The following is a 20,718-nucleotide window of genomic DNA, read 5'->3' as shown; positions in this document are numbered from 1 at the left end:
TTAAGAAAACCCATATTATCAGAATAATTAACTACACTAATTATTTGGATTAATTAATCATTTTATAGAGGTAAAAGATTAAATTATACTAGCTTATAGTATAAAAATTAAATTTCAAATTTGAGCATAATAGAAAGATCAAAAGCATAATTATACAAAGACTTTTTTATTTTGAACCGATACCCTTCAATATACAATAGTCACATTAGATACTATGGAAATCCGGATTTGAGTCAAGTTAGGTCCTAAACGAAGGGCAAAACACTCCTATGCTATTTTCTTTATTCATAAGACTTGAATTTAAAAAAACATTTAAAGGATATTGAACTCCTTTATTGGTAAATTCAACGTGCATTTTTTTAATGGAATTTACAAGTATATTCAATTAAAATTACAATCAACTTAATACAAAAAAATAACAAATTAAAAATTAAAATATACCCATACATTATTAACTTAAAAAAATCAAAAATACAAATTTACGCAGGATAAAACTCGAAATTCCGGACTAAATCGTCGTTGGCAAACACCCATTGCTTTTGTTTTCAACGTATTAGACCATAACACTTTCAAAAGATATGGATACAATTAATTTCATTTTGTCTAAACATGTAATTGGGTCAGCATCTGCCCCCAAAAAATATTATAAAAGTATAAGATTACAAGACTCCCCCACTGTTTTCGCATTTACGCTTCTTCCCTTTGTTTTCATCATCATCGTCAGTACTTTTGCAAATCCCTTACTGATATAATACATAGATATATATATGCTACCAAAGACCCCTCACAACTCACCATTGCCTTTAATTTCCCATCATTTTCCTAAACAACCACCACCACCATTGTTTCTCCTTCAAGCCATCCCCCTTCTCTCTCATGGCGTAAAACTCCTCTTTGGTTCTTTCTTAACGTCAACACAAATACGTTTTCGTTTTTCTTTTTTATAAGTTTTTGACTGTGAATTTTTTATATATATATCGTATATGGGAAACTGTCAAGCAGCTGAAGCAGTCACCGTGGTGATTCAACACCCAGGGAACAAGATCGAGAGGATTTATTGGTCGGTTAGTGCAAATGAAATCATGGGGTCGAATCCAGGTCATTACGTTGCCCTTGTGGTGACTTCACTGACGATGAAGAATGAAAATGGTACGCCGGTGAAACAGCTTAAGCTGTTGAAACCTGATGATACTCTGTTGATCGGTCAAGTTTATAGGCTCGTCAGCTTTGAAGGTAAAAAAAAATTCTATTACTTGATCTCTTTACGTCTGCTATGGAATTTTTTCTTATTTGCTTTGTTGTATTGGCAGATGTTTTGAAAGAATTTGCTGCAAAAAAGTGTGTGAAATTGGGGAAATTGTTGAAAGAAAATGGAGGACTTGGGCTTGGAATGGAGTTGAAGAAGAAGAAAAGGGATTTGCCAAGAACTAAACTTGGTTCTGAATCTGGGAATTGCAGTGGTGTTAAGGTAAACTTAATTTGATAAACCTCGTACCCTCAAAACATTGCATCGAGTCTCTCTTTACTTAAATAAAAAGTCAGTAAAAAATAACGTAACCAAATATACCTCATTCAATGAATTTTTAATCTATTATACAATACTTTTTCTATGCTTATAAGAATGGACTAATCTTTCAAGTTTCATGTGTGAATTACCAGAAAAAAATTGTCAGAAACTGAACTGAATATTATTAATTTGGGGTCTCGAATTTTGTAGCCATTTGCAGTGAGGGGATGATAATTCAGGGCTTATGATTTCGATGCAGAAAAAAAAAAGTAAATCTTTTATGGTTCTGAAAAAAGTTTTGAAGATAACAAAAAAAGTGGGAAAGGAAAATATTCATCTGCAAAAGGGCTTGTAATTTTGTATACTACTTTTTAATTTCTTTTGCCTTTTTTCTATCTCTTCCTGTTTGTGGGTTTGATAAGTTAAAAAATGTTATCATTTAGAAGAATCTGAAACTTTGTTTAAATGAAAGATCTCTCAAGGTATACTTGCTCTTTGAAAACAAATTAATTTAACATTTAACACACTTTTATATCATGTTGAAATTCTTCTTCAACCAATTGTTTTAGTGGAATTTGGCACCCTTTTCTTTTACCTTTTTAATGTTGGAAGTGTTAGACGAGTCATTGGTCAATATATAGAAAAAGAAAGTTATTTTTTTTTATCGATTGAGTCTTAGTTCGATTGTCAATGTAGAAGGATATGGGTTTAAATACGCTGAAGCGCAATATTCTCTTATTTATAGGTTGGAGAGAAGCTATGAGTCAGAACTAGCCTAAAAAGGAAAATTTTTCATTTTAGTCCTTTAAAATTTTTAAATTTTTGAATTACTAAAGATAAAATTGTACTTTGTCCCCCTAAAAGTGATAAAATTTTGATTTAATCTTTTAAAAATTACATTTTTATTATGGTTAAAATTACAATTTATTAAAAGATTTTCTGACTTCACCCATGATTATATGAAATGAATGATTTAGGATTAGCTTTGTATTTGAAAAAGAAAATTACAACAATGATCACCATTCATCATGCATTCTTATGCTAGATTTTATGATGTCTACTTATATATAAAGAGACAAATGACAATATTCTTATTGATTATGAAAGTTATACTTTATGAAAAAGCTAGAGCCTTTTTATTAGTGGGGTGGAAATTTTTTTAAAAATAATATATTGTTAACATGAAATGACCATATACTTTGTTTGTATGCATTTACTGGGGAATGTGTGCACGTGTGTGCCTTTCATCAAAAGCTTAATTAGACACATAAATTGCCCATAACAATTTTAGTCCAACAATATCTTGCCTTCTCCCTATGGTCGTAATTTAAATTCCAAACTCCGAAATGAATGGATAAGGTCAATGAATAGGATCCAAGTGTAATGGAAAAAACATGGTTTCAAAATTGACTTATTACACAAACTTTTCATGGAATTGTCATTGTCTTATGGGTGCCATTGCTTTTGTCCTTTGTTGTTGTGTTTTTTTGAATCTTTTCATAGGTGGAGCAGGAAGTTAATAGGGTTGGAACCAGTGGTGGTGGTGGTGGTGGCAGTAGGTACATAGGCAGACATCATGGCGGTGGTGGGCAATGGAGGCCAGCCTTGCAGAGCATTGCAGAGATTGGAATTTGAAATGCAGTACCATTTGCATGCTGTCATTCTCTCCCCCCACCCAATAAAATTGCAAACACCTATATATATATAATCAAGTTATTATCTCTTTTTTTCTCCTAGATGGATAGAGCTTGTGTTAGATGTAAAATCATTTGGACATTTAGAAGATTATAATATGTAATGATCAATTTTCTTTAATAATCTTTATATTTCAATGTTAAAAACTCGAAAACTTTAGAAATTAATACTTGAATCTTAAATAAACCAATATTATGATAAGACATAATAATCTTAAATAAATAAAAATTCTTAGAATTTCAAAATTTTCCAAAGTTCAATGCTCAATCTAAGGTTATACATAATTCTATGTTGTTAAATTCAAGAATGTAGAAGGACCAAAAGCAAAACTATATAAAAAAGTGTGGGAAAAAAAAAACACCATCATGAAGTAGTTACTTTTTTTTGAAAGTAGTAGTAACTTTTTCTTGCATAGGGAAAAGGAATATTTGTACGTAACACATATTCAATATAGATAGATGATTAATAATTAAAATTTTAAATATATTCGTATTGAGAATATATATATATTCGAATTTGAATAACATAAATATTATGATTATTTGATAGGGATCTAACTTTGTTACGATATAAAATACGAGTTATTTGCTATAACGGTTCACATCGTAAGGGTGTAAAGAGTCATTAGGATAAAGGTGATTCACAGAAAAGTGCGAGAATTCTTAAGAGATTGTGGAAAGGAGTTTTGGTAAGGTTATTAGTGTTATCGTGTCTCTTTGCCCTTGTGTTGAAGGAGTATTGCTAGAGCAAGGGAGGTCCCAACCATCGAGCATAGATGTTATAGGAAGACGGATGTTAGCCTAAAGCATTACTAGGGTCGATCTAAATGGACTAGACGAGAGGTTTGCTAGAGATATAATGAATTGATGGGTGTCATTAAGATTCTTTCTCAATATATCTTCAGCAAATTGTGTAAGCCCGTTAAATATGATGTTTAGGAGAAAATGTGAGGCTATATCATCAACCCCATAAAATGATTGATTGTTCTAACCATGAGGAGGCTTAAGGTAGAAGTTCCTTTGAAAACCCTCTGACAAGGGCCCTCCATCTATATTACAAAGTAGAGCTTTCAAAGAATTTGGAGGACTCAAATTGAATAAAGAATAGTGGAGGGGACCGTCTAATTTTCATTGCAAACAAACATTTTTCATGTAGATACAATCAATGCGAGGAATGTTCTTGCTTTAGTTGCTACTTACCATGTAAATTCGACTTAAAATTCAATTCAACTCAAAACCAATTATGAATGTTAATAGTTCGGATCGATTTAATTGAACTTGAGTTTAATCCAAACCAAAAATGACTTGAGTTCTAAAATATTAGAATTCTAAATGACCCGACCCCAAAAATTTAAGCTTTAAAATTTAAATTGACTTTATCAATTTTATCCTATCTAAGTATACAACTTTCTAGTAATTCTTAATTTTTATATTTTTTCCACAACTACTAAAGGATAAACTATATTAGTAGTCACCCAATTATTTTTTTCTTTTTTAGTCACCTAACTATGAAAAGTTACAAAATAGTCACTCAATTATCTAATTGTCTTTTTCTACAGCTTGCTAATGTAAATATAAAAACCCAAAAATCTAAGATAATATGACCATGTTATAATATTTTATAGTTGGATCATTCGTAACATAATTTATCCATTATTAAAAAAAATACAGAAGAAGGGTTCCAACATATTATAGTGGTCTCTCCACTTAAATGACCTTTTTGCAAAGGTAAGAAATGGTAATAATAAAATTTTATATTTTCGGGGTTTAAATATGTAATGTTTGAAAGTAAATAATTGAGCAATCATAAAACTTGGCTTTTCCCAGCTTTAGGTTACATTCTCCCCTTTAATGGATCCTTTGTGAACACCAAAATTTTTCTTGGGGTTTGCATTTTTGGCTGATTTTGCTTTCACCTCTCGTTACAAACTACGATATTTAAGATTTGATTTGGTGGGTTGTAATGTCCACACGATTTTCCCAATAATTATTTAAAGATATTAATTGCTTTTCATTATTTTCATTATTATTCAAGAATTAGATTTTTTTTATGGTAATAGTTTGTCTTATCTCATTCTATTTGTAAGATGGTAAAATTAACGCGAAACATGTATAGCAGTAATGGATTTGACAGCATCCATTTTTCACCATTCCATTATTATCCCGAATTAGATATTTTATAAATGTTAAATTCATTATTTTTAATAAATTTGGGTAGGAAGATTTGAATTCATAAATATTAACAATTATGAACATCCGACAATGTGATGTTTGTTGTTGATTACCACGTGTGGCTTGCATTGCTTTATTGTGCTTTTTGTAGGGTTCTCAGATTTGAGAGTCCATCATGATAGGTATTTCGTAACTGAATTTCTTCAAGTTTAAGCTTTCTTTGGCAGTAAGATACATGAATGAACCGTTAATTATTCAATGGTTTCGCAAAGGAAAGCAGTACCTTTGAAGCCTCCATTTGTTTGGAGGAAATTGAAACCGACACCAATCTATTCGCTTGCTTGATGTCGGATAACGATGGGATTATGAATTGCTTAAAATATGTGAGAAGTTCTTTATAAATTTTAATTTTTATTTATGTGCTTTTATATTTACAATTTTAGTCTCTTTGTTAAAATTATTTTTGTTAAATAGAATTGAACCTAAATTTTAAAATCTTGAAGACATAGAGATATTAAATTCCTGAAAATAAAAATATAATAATTAAACTCTAAATTTATGAAAAGTATATTAACCTATGAAATATTTTAACCTTATTAATTTAACCAATTTTTAACACTTTTATCGATTAGGAACAAATTGTTTTGTCTACAACAATTCACAAAATTACTAACAAAAAAGTACTTATAAAGCAAAAGATGTGTTTTTGAATGCGAAAAAAGAGCAAATAGTTGTTTCGGGGGTTAAAAAGTTTTATGCTTACATTATCAAAAACAAACAGTACGGGAAAACCTTCATAGCTGAGAAGATCCAGATGCAGCAGCAGCAGATGGGACGGGCGCTGCTGGTGGTGGTGGTGGTGGTGGTGGTGGTGGGGCAGAGCCTGATGAAGTAGATGCTGGTGGTGGTTGTGCGCTTGTTGAAGCTGGTGCACTCACAGGTGGTGAAGGTCTTGGAGGTCCAGGGTGTTGATAATGTTGAGGTGGGCCTCGAGGTGGAGGCATTGCTGAATGGTATGGTGGATACTGTTGATAAGGTGGCATCGGTTGCATGTACCCATATGGCGGATAATGTTGATGAGGATATTGTCCAGGTGGCGGCGGCGGCATACCTTGGTAAGGATAGTGTTGTGCTTGTTGTTTATCTGATCCGGGTTTGTTCTCCCCGTCCTGAGACGGAACCAGAGCACCCATTCTTTGAGGGTCCATTGATGGATAGTAGGCTCTATCCATCTGAGGTGGAGGTGGGATATTAAAGTACTGCATAGGTGGTGGTTGGTCGTGCATGCCAGGTCCAGATGGCTGGAATTGATTCTGCTGCTGAGATATTACTGCCCGGGGCAACATTCCGCTATGAGCCACTGCTGCTTGCTGCCTGGATCCATCGGAGGTTTCTGACTCAGGCCTTGGGGCTTGGGGCTTACCCCACATTAGCTTCAGCCTAAGACCCTTTATGACTAGCTTGCTAGAAAGCTCTTCTGCAGCCTTTTCAGCTCCTTCTCTGGTTGTGTATGTAACAAAGGCGCATGCCTTGTCGAGGACCATCTTTATCGATTCAATTTCACCATGGGCATAAAAGTTATCCCTTAAATCTTGCTCGGTGATCCTTTTATCCAGCCCTCCCACATAAAGGGTTTTAATGCTTTCATCCTCAGGCGCTTCCAAAGAAGGCATTTCACCAGCCTTGTTAAGTAGCTTTAGTGCCACTGGATCATTCACCCTGCAAATATTTAGGGGGGAAATAGAGACAAACAGTCATTCGCAATATTAAAATTTTTATCACTAGCAAAATATAAAAATAAAAACAAAAACCAAAACCGAGCTTACCCATAGTAACGGTCTTTTATATTTTGCTGGGACAACTCCCCAGCTTCTGGCATCTCATGCCTATAAGGGCACTCAGCACCTCTTGTACATTCACCCCGCACATAGAAACTGCAAATATGTGCTCGGTTTCTCTTGTAGTAAGGTGTTGTCCTCTGAAGCTTCAGAATAGTGTCGTTTGGACGTACCTTCCCATATGAGGATTCATAATCTAGACCAGCTCTCGCCTGCAAGCCACAAATATTTTTAACCAAGGATAAAGAGAGAACAAAAATAGAAATTAAGAAATCATAGCCATCTAAAACAAATAAATTAGGCACACTTAAAACCATCAACTTATATGGAAGATTACGAATCAACAAAAAACATGAAGAAAAGCTGTAACATCTTGTTATAAACATCATAACAAATTTATTCTCGTAACATGTGATGGTAATTAGTAAGTAAAAACTGAAAATCCATGAAGGATTCATAATCTAGACCAGCTCTCGCCTGCAAGCCACAAATATTTTTAACTAAGGATAAAGAGTGAACAAAAATAGAAATTAAGAAATCATAGCCATCTAAAACAAATAAATTAGGCACACTTAAAACCATCAACTTATATGGAAGATTACGAATCAACAAAAAACATGAAGGAAAGCTGTAACATCTTGTTATAAACATCATAACAAATTTATTCTCGTAACATGTGATGGTAATTAGTAAGTAAAAACTGAAAATCCATGAACCCAAAAAGCAGTGAATACCCTAAACTCAAAGCCTCACATGACCTAAACTCTGGCTACTAAGAGAAAATGGAGGAGAGATAGGGGTATCATATCAACTGAAAAAAATGTAAGATGCACTTGTGTATTTGGCATGTATATGACAGAAATGCAAAGTGTCGTTATAGCAAGTACGCAATGCCAAGTCCACATGATTCAGCAACTGCAATGACAGTAATAACAACTATATTCTAAAAAGTAAACAGTTTACCAGGATGTTGCTTGAAAATTTTCATACAACACCTTTAATTTCTTCATAAAATGATGCTAAAAGATAACTGTTAAGCATGAAGCTACATACCCTCCTGTCATGCTCCTCGGCGAAATACTCTCTATTGACATCACTCTTTGGAATGGCATCATTGGAGTTTATACTTAGAGCAGTATCCCGAACTTGAACTGGCAATCCATATTCAAGATCTAAAACGCAGACTTGACAAGCATTTTTCAACTTACTGCAAGTCTGACAAACCTCAGTTTTCTTATACCTTGCATCACGACCAGGTCTCCACCTAAAGACTGTAAATGGCCGTGTACAAATCTTGCACCCCTTATCATAATCAGCTTTAGTCTGTAGTCAAAGTGTAAAGAAGCCCATAAGAGTAAACACAGAAATTTTTATTATTGAAGAAACAAAAGGATATTTTTTACTATCAGAATACCATGGTGAATCTATAGGTTTAGAACCATAGTCTAACAGACTTAATATATCATAATCCCTTCTTGCTGCTTATTTAGATGCTGATTTGTGTTATCTCATCCATTGTAACAGAGAAAATACAAAAGGTTAGAAAATTTTCAAATATGTCCCATTAGTATTACGATTAATACCTATATGCCAGTGTAAATCATGTTGTTTTGCATACAGAAAATCCATTTTGAAGAATCTTATCTCAAGTTTAGCTAAGGTTATAGAAGTCATAGAACTGGAAGCATAAAAAGAAAATGTAGGAATAAAGAATATAATAAGTCTAGTAGATCTTCTCATTATTAAAAAGTGGCAAGAGTAGAGAGACAAGCACAGCAAAGAACAAGCCTTAGACTCAAACTTGATAATCCATGTCTACATGAAAATGTCCTTCCAACTGTATTTTGATTTACTTATTCTACATTTTCACCTCCAAAAAAGAGAGGCTCGACCATGTTATAGAAAGTATTGCCATATTTCACAACTCTGCTCTCATCCACAAACATGATGGTTAACATATATAGACATATGACTAAAAGCACAGCCAAAAATATAAACAAAGACAGAAACCATATTGATTTAGTTACAGAAAACTTGACTTTACAGTTCCCATATAAAAAATACAATTTCAGATCCATAAATAGGGGCCGACCTCTAGAGTGAGTGAGAGAGAGTATTAAAGAGATAAGGATTAATACCATTCGGACATATGGATTGTCACCAAGGCATGACTCGCAAATGATAGGAAAATCAGAGCGTTCCCAGCCATCCGCCTCATGATCTCTTAACAATCGGTGTGCCATCGAATACTTCACACAACCTCGTGTAGCTATTCAGAGCCTTTAATTTGCAGTCTATTTCCTTAATTCCTACCGCAAGTGAATTTAAGAGACGGACACAAGAACATCATATCAAAATCTGATTTAACATATATACAATTATAGAAACATAAAACATAAACACGTGAACCTTTAGCAGATCTTTCTTATTTAACATAGTATTTATCATTAGAACATTTTAATTTTTTTTTTCATTCATTGCTATAAACCCTACCGACTCAAATAAACGATAATTTCACGCATCAAACTATTTGAAAAGAGTTTCAATTTAGTAATTTCATTTTTCTCGTCTTTCCTACTCAACTGATCAAACTAAAACCATATAAACACCAGATAGAACAAGAAAATCACAAAAGAAAATGACAAATGTTTAAAAGGACATCAAAAGTTGAAATTTAGAGTCTAGAAAGTACCTGAACCGCTATCGATAAGGTGGACTAGTAGAACCGCCGGTTGCGACTGCACGCTGGCGATTAAAACTCAACGGTAAAAGAGATCGGAGGAGATCGGAGAGTAGAACCGAGAGAGCTCTCGCAGGGCCGCCGCGAGGGAGGGAGGGATAAGGGTTCCTTTACGCACTTGATTTTTCTTTTTCTATTTTATTAGCGGTTTTTTTTTTATTTCTTTCAAAGATTTCGTGTTTGGACTCGGAATGGGCCCAGACAAAGCCCAAGTATCTCACCGCCTTCTGCTTTACTAGTGTTATGCTAAGCCCAATGATTAAGCCGCTAAAGAAAGCCTAAAATGCATAGATTTTAGGTTAAAATATGCTTCAAGTCCCGAACTCTTAGTACATTTGAAATTTAGTCCCTATATTTTTATTTCTAGAAATTTAGTTCATCTTCTTTTTGAATTTAAAATTTCAAGTATGAGCTTAACTACTTCCCATAAAGTTGTAAACAATTAGAATTTTTATCATATTAAAAAATTATTTTAAGTACTCTCAATAGAAGAACTCATATTTAAATATTGAAAACAATATTGTTACGAGAAACAACAATGAACCCTAAAATGATTAGTCTATATAGATAATAAAACATATATGAATGTGTTGAGTAATATTTTGCATGTGTCTTATTGATATGAATATACGGGTATTTATATATGTTGTTACTGCTACCATTACAACTCATGATAGGACCTTACTATTTTGTCTTAACTTTGTTGCATCCAGTATTGGCATTCTCTGTGAGCTCCAAGTTTGTTGGGCATGTGTCTACAAAGCATGCAATCCTTTCTGTTCCGAGACTGGCATTCAAGGCAAGCTTCGTACCTACTGGACGCGTTCTTGGGTGGCTTGTGGAGCACGTGACACTTTCTTCAAGTTCCTTGGGTGCATATGAGGTGAGACTGCGACCTTCCCTATGTCCTCACAAGTTGGGCCTGTAAACTTTATCTTGCAAGTTGTATCTACGATATTGCCCTATAAATTTGCGCAAGGTTCCTACGAGCTGGGTCTGTTGCCTTGCTTTACGATCTGGTTCGCCTTATTGTCCTTTCGTGGTCGGGTCATGGATCGGAGACTTGGATCTTTTCTAGGGTTCGAGTCTTAAGCTATTGACATATAACAAATTACTCCACCTTAAAATGGGCCTAAGGGGTGCCATAAAGTGGTACTCCTTAGGTCTATCATATCAACATTAAATGCAACTTATTGGGCACGTTTGCACGTGATTCTCACATGTGCGTATCTGGTCTTTGAAAATTGAACCATTTTCGTTCGTTCATATTTGGGTTGTTGATTTCCTTTGGTCACACGAATTGTCTAAGAGGCGAGAAGGGAACTTCTTCTTTAAAAGGATGTCTCTTTGAACCCTAAATCCCTCATCTTCATCATAACTCAAGTAAAAGAAGAAAACATAATTTTTAAAAGAAAAAAACAATGTTTCTAAAAAATTACCTTTGTATTGATTGCAAAAAAATGCTAAAGATGAAGGATTCATATATATATTAAAATATAATACAATAAAAACACTAAAAACATTAAAATAAATGTTTCCCAACAAATTGAAAATAATTTTTTTAAATTATACTTAAATAACACTAACATAGGTGCAACTTAACAAGCAAATACCTCTAAAATAGTAGCAAAATTAACAATAAAATAAGAATTATACAACATCCAAATAATAACAACAAAATAGTAGTAATATAATACTGAAATGATAACAAAACAGTGAGAAAACAACAATAAAACAATAAGAAAACAACAATTTTTTTTTTGCAAATTCAGACCGAGGCCAGGCAAAAAAACCTTACCTGAGGCCCAACTTGTTTTCTAGAGGAGTCTTGTTTTTTTGTCCAATTCCATTTTTCGAGCCTATATTTTTATCTAAATCCTCCCACTTTTCAGGCGAACCCCATAAACAAATCTAGTTGCAATTAAATTTATATTATATATTAAACTCTTGATTAAGCATTAATTTAATTTTGATTATTTTTTATAAAATAAATTATATTATAATTTTTTCTTATTTTTATATAAAATAAATAAAAAAACAAATATAAAATAAGAATGAAATCTATTATATTATACAAGTTTAATGTTATCATTTCAATTAAAATTTTATTAATTTTTAATAAATATATTTTTTTCATAAACATAGTAATTCTACTATGATGAGAATATTCCTTTAATGATGAGAATATTATACTCAATTATTTTATTCTCAGAAAAATAGTAAACAAACTAAAAATTACTCATCCATCCAGACGTGAAGTCAGAAAAAATTTTTAGGGCCAGAGTGAAATTTTAATTTTTTATAGTCTATATCTTTATAATTTTTAAAAGATTAAATCGAATTTTTATAAGGACTAAAGTATAATTTTAATTTGATTAATTTAAAATTTTATAAAATTTATAAGACCTAATTTTATATTTTAAGGGCGGGGTGTGAATCGTGTGATTCGCCATCCGTCAACTTTAATAATTCTAAAAAGTTAAAGTCGAAAAAATTCCCAAAATAATGTAGGAAAATAAATAAACAAAATAAACGGCATCCATGGCCATGGGGACCACCATGTATTATTATTACATGAACTCAGAACAAGTGTGGGCTTAGATTCCCAGGTCAGTTTGCTTGTTTTTGTTTTTATTTTTGTCTCTCTTTTATAAAAATTATTTTTTATTTTGGTTCAAAGCCTTCTCTTTCACTATCCAGCCACCCACCTCTTCACACCGTTTAGCCGCGTTTTCTGTTTTTTTTTTCTGGTTCGACGATGGCGACAGCAGCTAAATCAAACCCTCATCATCAACCATGGAATTCCCGACAAGGAATTTGCAGTTCATGTTGTGATAAACAGGGTTTTAAGGGTTTCGTAAGGTTCAAAAGGAGTATGTTTTTTAATCAAGGTTTTCAAGGGATGTTATCGAGATCGGTTGTTAATGGTGAAGCGAAAGCCATCAATGTCTGCTGCTGCTGCTGCTGCTGCAGCTTGGAGAAGGTTTATGATGTGGCCGAGGAAGACCGGCGGTTCGTGGCGGCGTTGAGGGAGGCTCAGTCGTATGTTTATTTGCACCGAGGGAGCACATTTGTGTTGCTCTTGTCAGCTGAAATTGTCGCTAGTTCTTACTTGGATGCCATTCTCAGGACATGTTTGGTTCAGTGTATTAGGTAATCCATTACTGACCAATTACGCGGCTATTACATTACGCCCCTAATCCGGCGTTTGGTTCGCTGTAATAGGTATTACGCGCGTAATACAATCCCCACCTAATTCCCAAATTCCCTGCTTTTCTAATCCCTTCCCAAATCGAGTAATAGGTATTACGTCCGGCTTCCCTCCCCAACTCTCTGTTTTACCCTCCCTCCCTACCCGACCCTCTCCTCTTCTGTCCTCATAATTTCTCCTCCCATTTCCCACTGCTTTCGTTGATGATTCTGTCCTCATCGTTTCTTCTCTCAGTCTCGGCGTTTGGTTTTTGAGGTATGAATAAACTTTTTAATTTCTTGAAGCATTTTACATGAATCTTTTCGTAATAATAGTTTAGCCATTTTTTGAATGAGTTGGGTTTTTTCCCAGAATTTTCCCTTTGCTTGTTTCTTCTAGTTCTATTTCTTCGTTTTTGTTTTTGGTGCTAAATACTCGCTTGAATATCGAGTTAACTCTTTTTCTTTCTGCTAGTTCTATTTCTTCGTTTTGCTTGTTTCATTTTTTGGTGCTAGTTCCAGAACGTTTTGCTTGTTATACTAATCGATCCCAAGGATCGGGTGGAAGCGAGGGGAAATAAATTTATGCTAAGTGATGCATATTGATGGTGTGAATGTAGTTCACACTTGTAAAGCAAAGCAGTAAAGCCGATAAGATCACTGCTTGCTGATCTGCATGGATTCTTTTTTACTTTGCAAAGCTTTTTTAGATTGAAACATATGCTTTGCTTGCACAGTGTGATCAAATAATGCAGATGATTGAAAAAAGTTGCACAATTCCTAGTTTTCTTCTTTAAACAAGGATTTGTACTTTCTGCTTCTTTTTCTTCATAAAGAGCAATTCTGCCTTACTTGTTAAAACATTCAATCATATTTCAAGTGTGCGCATCTTACTTGAATTGGTACTTTAAACATTTGTCTAGGTATAAGCTCCTTCAGCTTTTGAGTCAAAGCCCTCCCAACAAAATATGCCTACAAAATGTTAGCTGATATTCGATTAAACTGCTTATTCAACATACAAAATATGAAATTCATAGAAAGGGGCCGAAATTCAGATAGGAGTTGTACTATTTTAATATCACAACTGTTAAAACCAGAAATTAAGAATGCAAGCAAACACATATCAATACTAGCAAAACATTCTCAAATAATAACATACTAAAGCATTATACAAATTAGGTTGGAAGAAAATTCAAGAAAACAATCTGGACCATGGTTGTTAATATGCTTTTAGCCTGTAAGATTTGAATGACAGTTTTAGACAAAGACCAGACCAATAGAAATGTATACAACCATTGACACATTAAGTTTTACTTAGGTTAGCAATTTACTTGTATAATTTATTTGTATTCACAAAATGCTCATTATTACTTACATTACAATCTCACCTGATATACATATATTGAGACACTCCTGAATTACTCTAGACTTAGATAGGCTGTATGAACACCATAGGCTGAAAATATATGGGGTAAATTCTATACAACTCCTATTTCAACCATTCCCACATAGCACCTTATGATTTTTTCTTTTCCAATTAAAACCTTGTAGTTAAGTTTCAGTTACATAGAGGATTAACATGCCAATTTTATCTAATAAAATTATGAAAAGAACCTTAGTGTGAATAGATGACTTCTGAGTTGAGGGTATTTTTATAATTTAGCTGATAAATTTAGTGGCATAACTCCCTGAGTTTATAGAATTTAAATACAGGATGATAATTGTAACCCAAAGGAAAAAAAAAGAACCACATGGTGCCACGAGGTAAAAGTTGAAACCACAGACATAAATGGAATATAACCTTTTACTCAAAGAATACCAGTAAATATTTGTAACAATTCAAATAAAAAAAGAGGAGCACTAGACAGCTGACTATGCCAACCAATTCTACTTGTATTTTTTAATTTTTAGTAACTACTTGTTAAAACATTTAAGCTGACTATGCCACCACATTTAGCACAAGTCTCGGCTGTTCGGGAGGCTTTATTATGGTTAAACCCTGCCCATATGTGAAGGATTTGATTTGTGTTGAGATCAATTCTCAACACGTTTTCAATGCCGTATATATATAACCTCTAAAAATACTACTAGCTGCATTGGTATTCATGGAGATCAGCTAGTGTTTTTGACTGTATATATATAACCTCTAAAAATACTACTAGCTGCATACATATCAGACAAAAGAAAAAACCTCCATTAATACAAGCTCTTGTTTTTTTTTCCTAGTTCTTTCTATCTGATTTATCTTGTTTCTGGTCCTTCATGTGTTTAACATCCTTAGCATGTGTTGTGTTTTCGAGATTCTTTTGATATTACAATGATTACTCTTTAACAGTTTATTTGTTGTTTAGTTGAATATATTTTGCGGAATCACCCATTTCCTTTGTTTTTATCTTGTTTTCATAATGTTTGCTGTAATATTCATTTTGAATCATATATATTCAAAGCTGCCAAGTTGGTATATTTAATAATCTAAAGGAATGGTTACTAAAAGAGAGGCTGCTTTGGTAAAGTATATGATCAATTTTATAAACTGATTATTTTTGTAACATCGATTTCCCTTTATTGGTTACAGGTTCTTTGTTCCAACACTTCTACATCGCAGTCGTCCCCGATTTGCTCATTACAGGTTAGTTTTCCATTGGTATTCATGGTTGCGAAGGATTTAGGATAGTAGGGTATGTAGTTTTGGGTGTTTAGCTTGCTGCTTTGTTTTATCTGTTAGGCAACACGATAGTGAATTACTTTTGTTGTTCATTGGAGAAGCTTTCACATCTGCTTAGGTTGCTCCAACTATTGTTGGGGTTTCACTCCTTGCACTGAGAAATGGGGCACCAGATGTGTTTGCCAATATAGCTGCATTTTTGGGGACAAATACATGTGAAGTGGGTCTTAATAGTGTGTTGGGTGGTGCAATTTTTGTTAGTTGTGTTGTTGCAGGGACTGTCTCCCTTTGTGTAGCAGAGAAGAGGATCCAGATTGATAAACGATGCTTTATTAGAGAACCGGAGTAGGGGGAAGGATGGTAGGGGAGAGGGAAAGAATCAGAGTAGGGGAAAAGGGTTAGTAAAGCTACGATGTGAAGGGGGAAGGGAAATCATAAGAGTAGGAGGAGGGATGGTAAGGAAAAGGGAGAGGGATGGGAAATGGGGATGGAAAATGAAAATCTGTAACGGAATCTACTTTGATGGGAGTTCCAGCAGAAAAGTGCAGTTGATGGAATCTACTTTGAAGAGAATGATGAGGTCTCTCTCTGATTTTTTCATCTCCATGAACTTCAATCTCTCTCTCTATATATATGTATATAAACAACATCATCCCTCACCATTCCTGCTTTTAACTTGTGCAGTATGCTCCTGTGGTTGAGATGTTGGATGAGCCGAGCGGTAGCGAACCCACATCTTAGATAGTTACATCATGTCTTATTATTTTTTGTTAATACATTAACGGCTGTGAGGGTAGTTTTCAACTTTGGAAATAGCAAGTCTGTGGTATATCAGCCTATAGGATCAGAGGTAAACAACACTTGAAATTAATTCCATGTATAAATCAATTATCTAAACTACAATGAACTTCCAATCTTGTCTCAAAATTGTGTGATCATGGACTGGGACATATGCTTAATTTAAGCCCTGAAATGCAGTGTTCGATAGATACAGCTATTTTTTACTTGATGTTCTTTTGTTCCATTCTGTTTATCCTGCTTTGGTTAGAGAACTAGACAAGGGGTGATGCATTTATGATGAACTCCTTTCTCAAAATAAAAAATTGTCTAAAATTCAGTACAATATTCAGAAGATAATAGTAATGGTTATTGAATTTATGTTTATTAAAAATTAATCAATAATTGAGTTGAAGTAAACCGGTGAAATGCTTACAAATAAATATTCTTTTAAGTTTGGATTCAATCTTTAAAATTGCATATAAAAATACCAAAAGATGAGAACACCGTTATATAAATATTTAATTATTTTATTAAAATAATTAACTTAGAAACAAATATTATATTTTTGTTCATGTAAATAATTCTTAAATTTGAATCTAGATAATTATTTTAAATTTTATTAAATCATATATTTTAATTAAAATATATTTAATATTAATTATTTCAAATTATATTTTATAGTATCATATATTATAATTTTAGTAAATTCATATAAGAATATTGATTATTAGAATTTTATTAAATTATATATTTTAATTAAAATATATTTAATAATTATTATTTTAATTTATATTTTACAGTATCATATATTATGATTTGAGTAAATTCATATAAGAATATTAATTATTAAGAATTTTATTAAATTATATATTTTAATTAAAATATATTTAATAATAATTATGTTTAAATATGAGTAAATTATTTATTATTGATATTAATAATCTTATTAAAATTTAAATAAAATAATTTACCAAAACAAATTTCTGCTAATTATTAAGAATTTTATTAAATTATATATTTTAATTAAAATATATTAAATAATAATTATGTTTAAATATGATTAAATTATTTATTTTTGATAATAAATAATCTTATTAAAATTTAAATAACAATAACAATAATCATTTACCAAAACAAATTTATGCTAAGGGTATTCTGGTCATTTTAGTTTTCTCCATTATGCTATTACACCTCTATTACATTCAACCAAACACAGTTTTACTATTACGCCTCTATTCCATTACATTCAACCAAACAGTTGATTTGCTATTACACATCTATTCCATTACACCTCTAATCCAATACACCTCTAATCCAATACAGCGAACCAAACGTGCCCTCAAGGTATCTCAATTTCTTTCCTTTTCTAAAATATTTTGGGTAAATATATCTTGAGGCCGGTTAGTATAATTCATATTACATGAATTAATCCTTTAGATAAATGAGTAGATTAATATTTTATATTAAAAATTTCATCTATTTGTATTGTTAAAATCTGACGATGAAATAATTAAACAGTGACACGTGATATGTCATGTGTAACTTTTATTGACATACAATCATCGATTTTTAAAGGTCAAAATAAATGAAATTTTTAAAAGAAAGATAGATTTACTCTTTTATCTACTTAGAATGATTTATTGAGAATTTTTACCATATTTTTGGTTGTTTAAGTTAAAATAATATTTTGCATCATTAAAATATTAAAAAATAAATAAGATATTATTTTTTAAAATATGTTAATTTAAATTTGATAACATATGAGAAAGAACTCGCTATTGGCAAATCTAATCACAAACTTGTGGTGGATAATGATTTTATTTCATTTTGGGTTAATTCCAATTAACATTCTCAAACTGTAGTCTAGATTGTAAATTGGTTCTAAAATTTTAAATTGTTCTAATTAAATATCAAAATATCAATTAGGTCCTTTTTTTTTCAATTTAGTGTTAGTTGGAGTGTTAAATGTTAGCTTAGATTTAACATTAAACATGTTTATGCCAAGGGACGAAAAGTAAGTAGGGACTTGGCTCTCTTGGTTAAATGAGAAAATTGCTTTTTAATCCCTTTCCAAAATTAAAACATTCAAATTTATGTTTTTTTAGCCTAATATTGTATCTTTGTTCTCTTTCAATGATTTATAAATTCACTTTAAGCCCCTTTAATAAAACAAATTCTAGGTTTTTCAACCAAAATTTTATTAGTTTATCTTCACATCTTAAACAAAATTCATTACTTCAACTTAGTTTAGTTACTAAGTATACACATGTTCAAAATTTAATCTACATATTTTTTTTGAGAACATTCATGTGTTTTAAATGCGTTCCACATTATATCTAAAGTAGCATTTAAGGACTTGTTTGACATGATACTAAAAGTAAAAAGTTCTATTCAGTCCTTCTTAATTTAAAAATTGAACAAATTGATCCCTTTCAAAAAAATTAGAGCAATTTAATTCCTATCAATGTCAAAAGTAAGCAACTAAGTACAATTAATCACAACGTTAATTTCTTTCGTCAATTGTACATAATTTTTATTGGTATAGTAACGAATTTAGCCTTCGATGTTTACATATTTTGTCATTTTGGCATTAATTCTAAAAAATTCAACAAATTTGAACTCGACATTTACACAAATATTGCGGGTCCTAAATTTGTTAAATTAGGAGCAATTTGACAAAATGTGTAAACTTTGAAAGCTAAATTTATTATCATACCAATTAAGATCATATACAATTGATGAAAAATATTAACACTGTGATTAATTATCCTTCATTACTCACTTTCGAATTTAATTTTATTTAAAGAGATCAATTTATTCAGTTTCAAAATTTAGACGAACTGGAGAGGTATTTTTATCGAATTTAAGGACGTCAACTGAAATTAATTATTTTTATTTTAGTTATACTCGTTTTCTTTTGTTGTCCTTTGAAATACTTTCCACGTAAGCAATAATGAAATGGTTTAGGACCGTAGTCAGATTGTCGGCTTACGGACGAGATGGGAATATGGGGGGCTCACTTGAATTATAGTAATATTACATGTCCCTTCAGCCATCACAAACGTTTCGTATGAAAGTGGAAAATATCTATTAATATTATTGTTAGTATAAAATAATATAGGTCGAAATGCGTTGAAGCTCATTATTATTATTTATTTAAGGGAATAGAAGGAGTTATGGGTAGTTTTAAATATTATATAAAAAAATTTATAATAATATTAAAAAAATTATAGAAAATAATTTAAATATATATAAATAGGTTAAAGTATATCATAAGTTCCTGTACTTTTTGAGAATTTATCTTTATACTTTTATTTTTAAGAATTTAGTCTTTACCGTCTAAATTTCAAATTTTAGTTTTAACTATTAACTCTGTTTTTTGTTTGTTTGTTAAATTCGGGTTTATTACAATGTCTTTTTTTAATTATATGGTTATCAAGTGAATATTTTTTTATTTTAAAATGTTACACCGATAGATTTAACAAAAAAAATAATAGTGTTAATAGTGTGATCTGAATTTTGAAATTTGAAAAGTAAAATAACTAAATTTTTAAAAATAAAAATATATGGGCCAAATTCCAATATTTTGAAAAGTATTGAGAATTATGACATATTTTAATTATATAAATAAAGAAGAAATTTAATTTTTGATCTCTTAAAGTTTTAAGTAATTGATTAAGTTAGTATTACGAGATAAGGAGACATTAATTTAATTAATAAATAATTAAAAAATTATTCATTTAAGGCATAGTGATTTTATTTGGCCCTCTAACTTAAAAAAAAATTCTAACCCTCAATTTAAATTTTGCCTCTCTTAACTATTGAATTTGTATTGTTTGTCAAATAAAAGATTTTGCTAAAAAAAATTAAACATATTAATTTTTATTATAATTTTCATACTTTTTAAATATTTTTTGAATCTTAAAAAATTAATTAATTGTTGATGTGGCATTCATGCATATATCGCGTTAACAAAATTAACAAACATCAAAATTTTTATTTTTTTAAGTGATTTAACAAATAACACAAAATTAAGGGCTAAAAGAGATGAAAATTAAATGAATAACCAAAATAACTTTTTTAAAAGAAAGTTGGAGAGCTAAATAAGTGATTATACATTCTTTTAAATAAAA

At 31.4% G+C, this 20,718-nt stretch overlaps 2 protein-coding genes and 1 long non-coding RNA gene across 5 annotated transcripts; 2 read left to right on the top strand and 1 right to left on the bottom strand.

Moving 5' to 3' along the window:
• The first annotated feature begins 524 nt into the window (after positions 1-524).
• Positions 525-3,322, top strand: LOC107932596 (uncharacterized). Of its 2 annotated transcripts, none has more exons than XM_016864653.2 (3): positions 525-1,233; positions 1,311-1,468; positions 3,011-3,322. In XM_016864653.2, the coding sequence occupies exons 1-3, from the start codon at positions 984-986 to the stop codon at positions 3,140-3,142; spliced, it is 540 nt and encodes a 179-aa protein (XP_016720142.1). In that variant the 5' UTR covers positions 525-983; the 3' UTR covers positions 3,143-3,322. The 2 variants fall into 2 exon arrangements, with proteins under 2 accessions (XP_016720142.1, XP_016720143.1); XM_016864654.2 differs by having other exon boundaries at positions 623-1,233; positions 1,718-3,065.
• A 2,651-nt stretch (positions 3,323-5,973) lies between these two features.
• Positions 5,974-10,092, bottom strand: LOC107932572 (zinc finger CCCH domain-containing protein 40). Its single transcript, XM_041089600.1, has 5 exons — positions 9,904-10,092; positions 9,350-9,520; positions 8,265-8,534; positions 7,200-7,423; positions 5,974-7,092 (listed from the first exon to the last, which is right to left on the bottom strand). Exons 2-5 carry the CDS (start codon positions 9,452-9,454, stop codon positions 6,168-6,170), a joined length of 1,524 nt encoding a protein of 507 aa, XP_040945534.1. The 5' UTR covers positions 9,455-9,520; positions 9,904-10,092; the 3' UTR covers positions 5,974-6,167.
• Positions 10,093-12,551: 2,459 nt separating this feature from the next.
• On the top strand, positions 12,552-16,809 carry LOC107905889 (uncharacterized). 2 transcript variants are annotated; one of them, XR_001686628.2, is made up of 4 exons: positions 12,555-13,417; positions 15,716-15,769; positions 16,067-16,385; positions 16,490-16,809. It is a non-coding gene; the product is annotated as an uncharacterized lncRNA (long non-coding RNA). The 2 variants fall into 2 exon arrangements; XR_001686627.2 differs by having other exon boundaries at positions 12,552-13,417; positions 15,716-16,385.
• Positions 16,810-20,718: the final 3,909 nt, after the last annotated feature.

The sequence above is a fragment of the Gossypium hirsutum genome, chromosome D03 (genome assembly GCF_007990345.1).
Source record: "Gossypium hirsutum isolate 1008001.06 chromosome D03, Gossypium_hirsutum_v2.1, whole genome shotgun sequence".
In the NCBI taxonomy this organism is placed as follows: Eukaryota; Viridiplantae; Streptophyta; class Magnoliopsida; order Malvales; family Malvaceae; genus Gossypium; species Gossypium hirsutum.
The sequence above is the reverse complement of the archived record's forward strand: the minus strand, read 5'-3'. Positions and strand labels throughout refer to the sequence as shown.

Coding starts and splice junctions, on each gene's coding strand:
- LOC107932596 (XM_016864653.2), top strand. CDS start 984: ATGGGAAACTGTCAAGCAGCTGAAGCAGTCACCGTGGTGATTCAACAC. Junction 1,234..1,310: donor TAGGCTCGTCAGCTTTGAAG/GTAAAAAAAAAT, acceptor TTGTATTGGCAG/ATGTTTTGAAAGAATTTGCT. Junction 1,469..3,010: donor GGAATTGCAGTGGTGTTAAG/GTAAACTTAATT, acceptor ATCTTTTCATAG/GTGGAGCAGGAAGTTAATAG.
- LOC107932572 (XM_041089600.1), bottom strand. CDS start 9,454: ATGGCACACCGATTGTTAAGAGATCATGAGGCGGATGGCTGGGAACGC. Junction 8,535..9,349: donor ACAATCCATATGTCCGAATG/GTATTAATCCTT, acceptor CTTTGACTACAG/ACTAAAGCTGATTATGATAA. Junction 7,093..7,199: donor ATAAAAGACCGTTACTATGG/GTAAGCTCGGTT, acceptor AAATATTTGCAG/GGTGAATGATCCAGTGGCAC.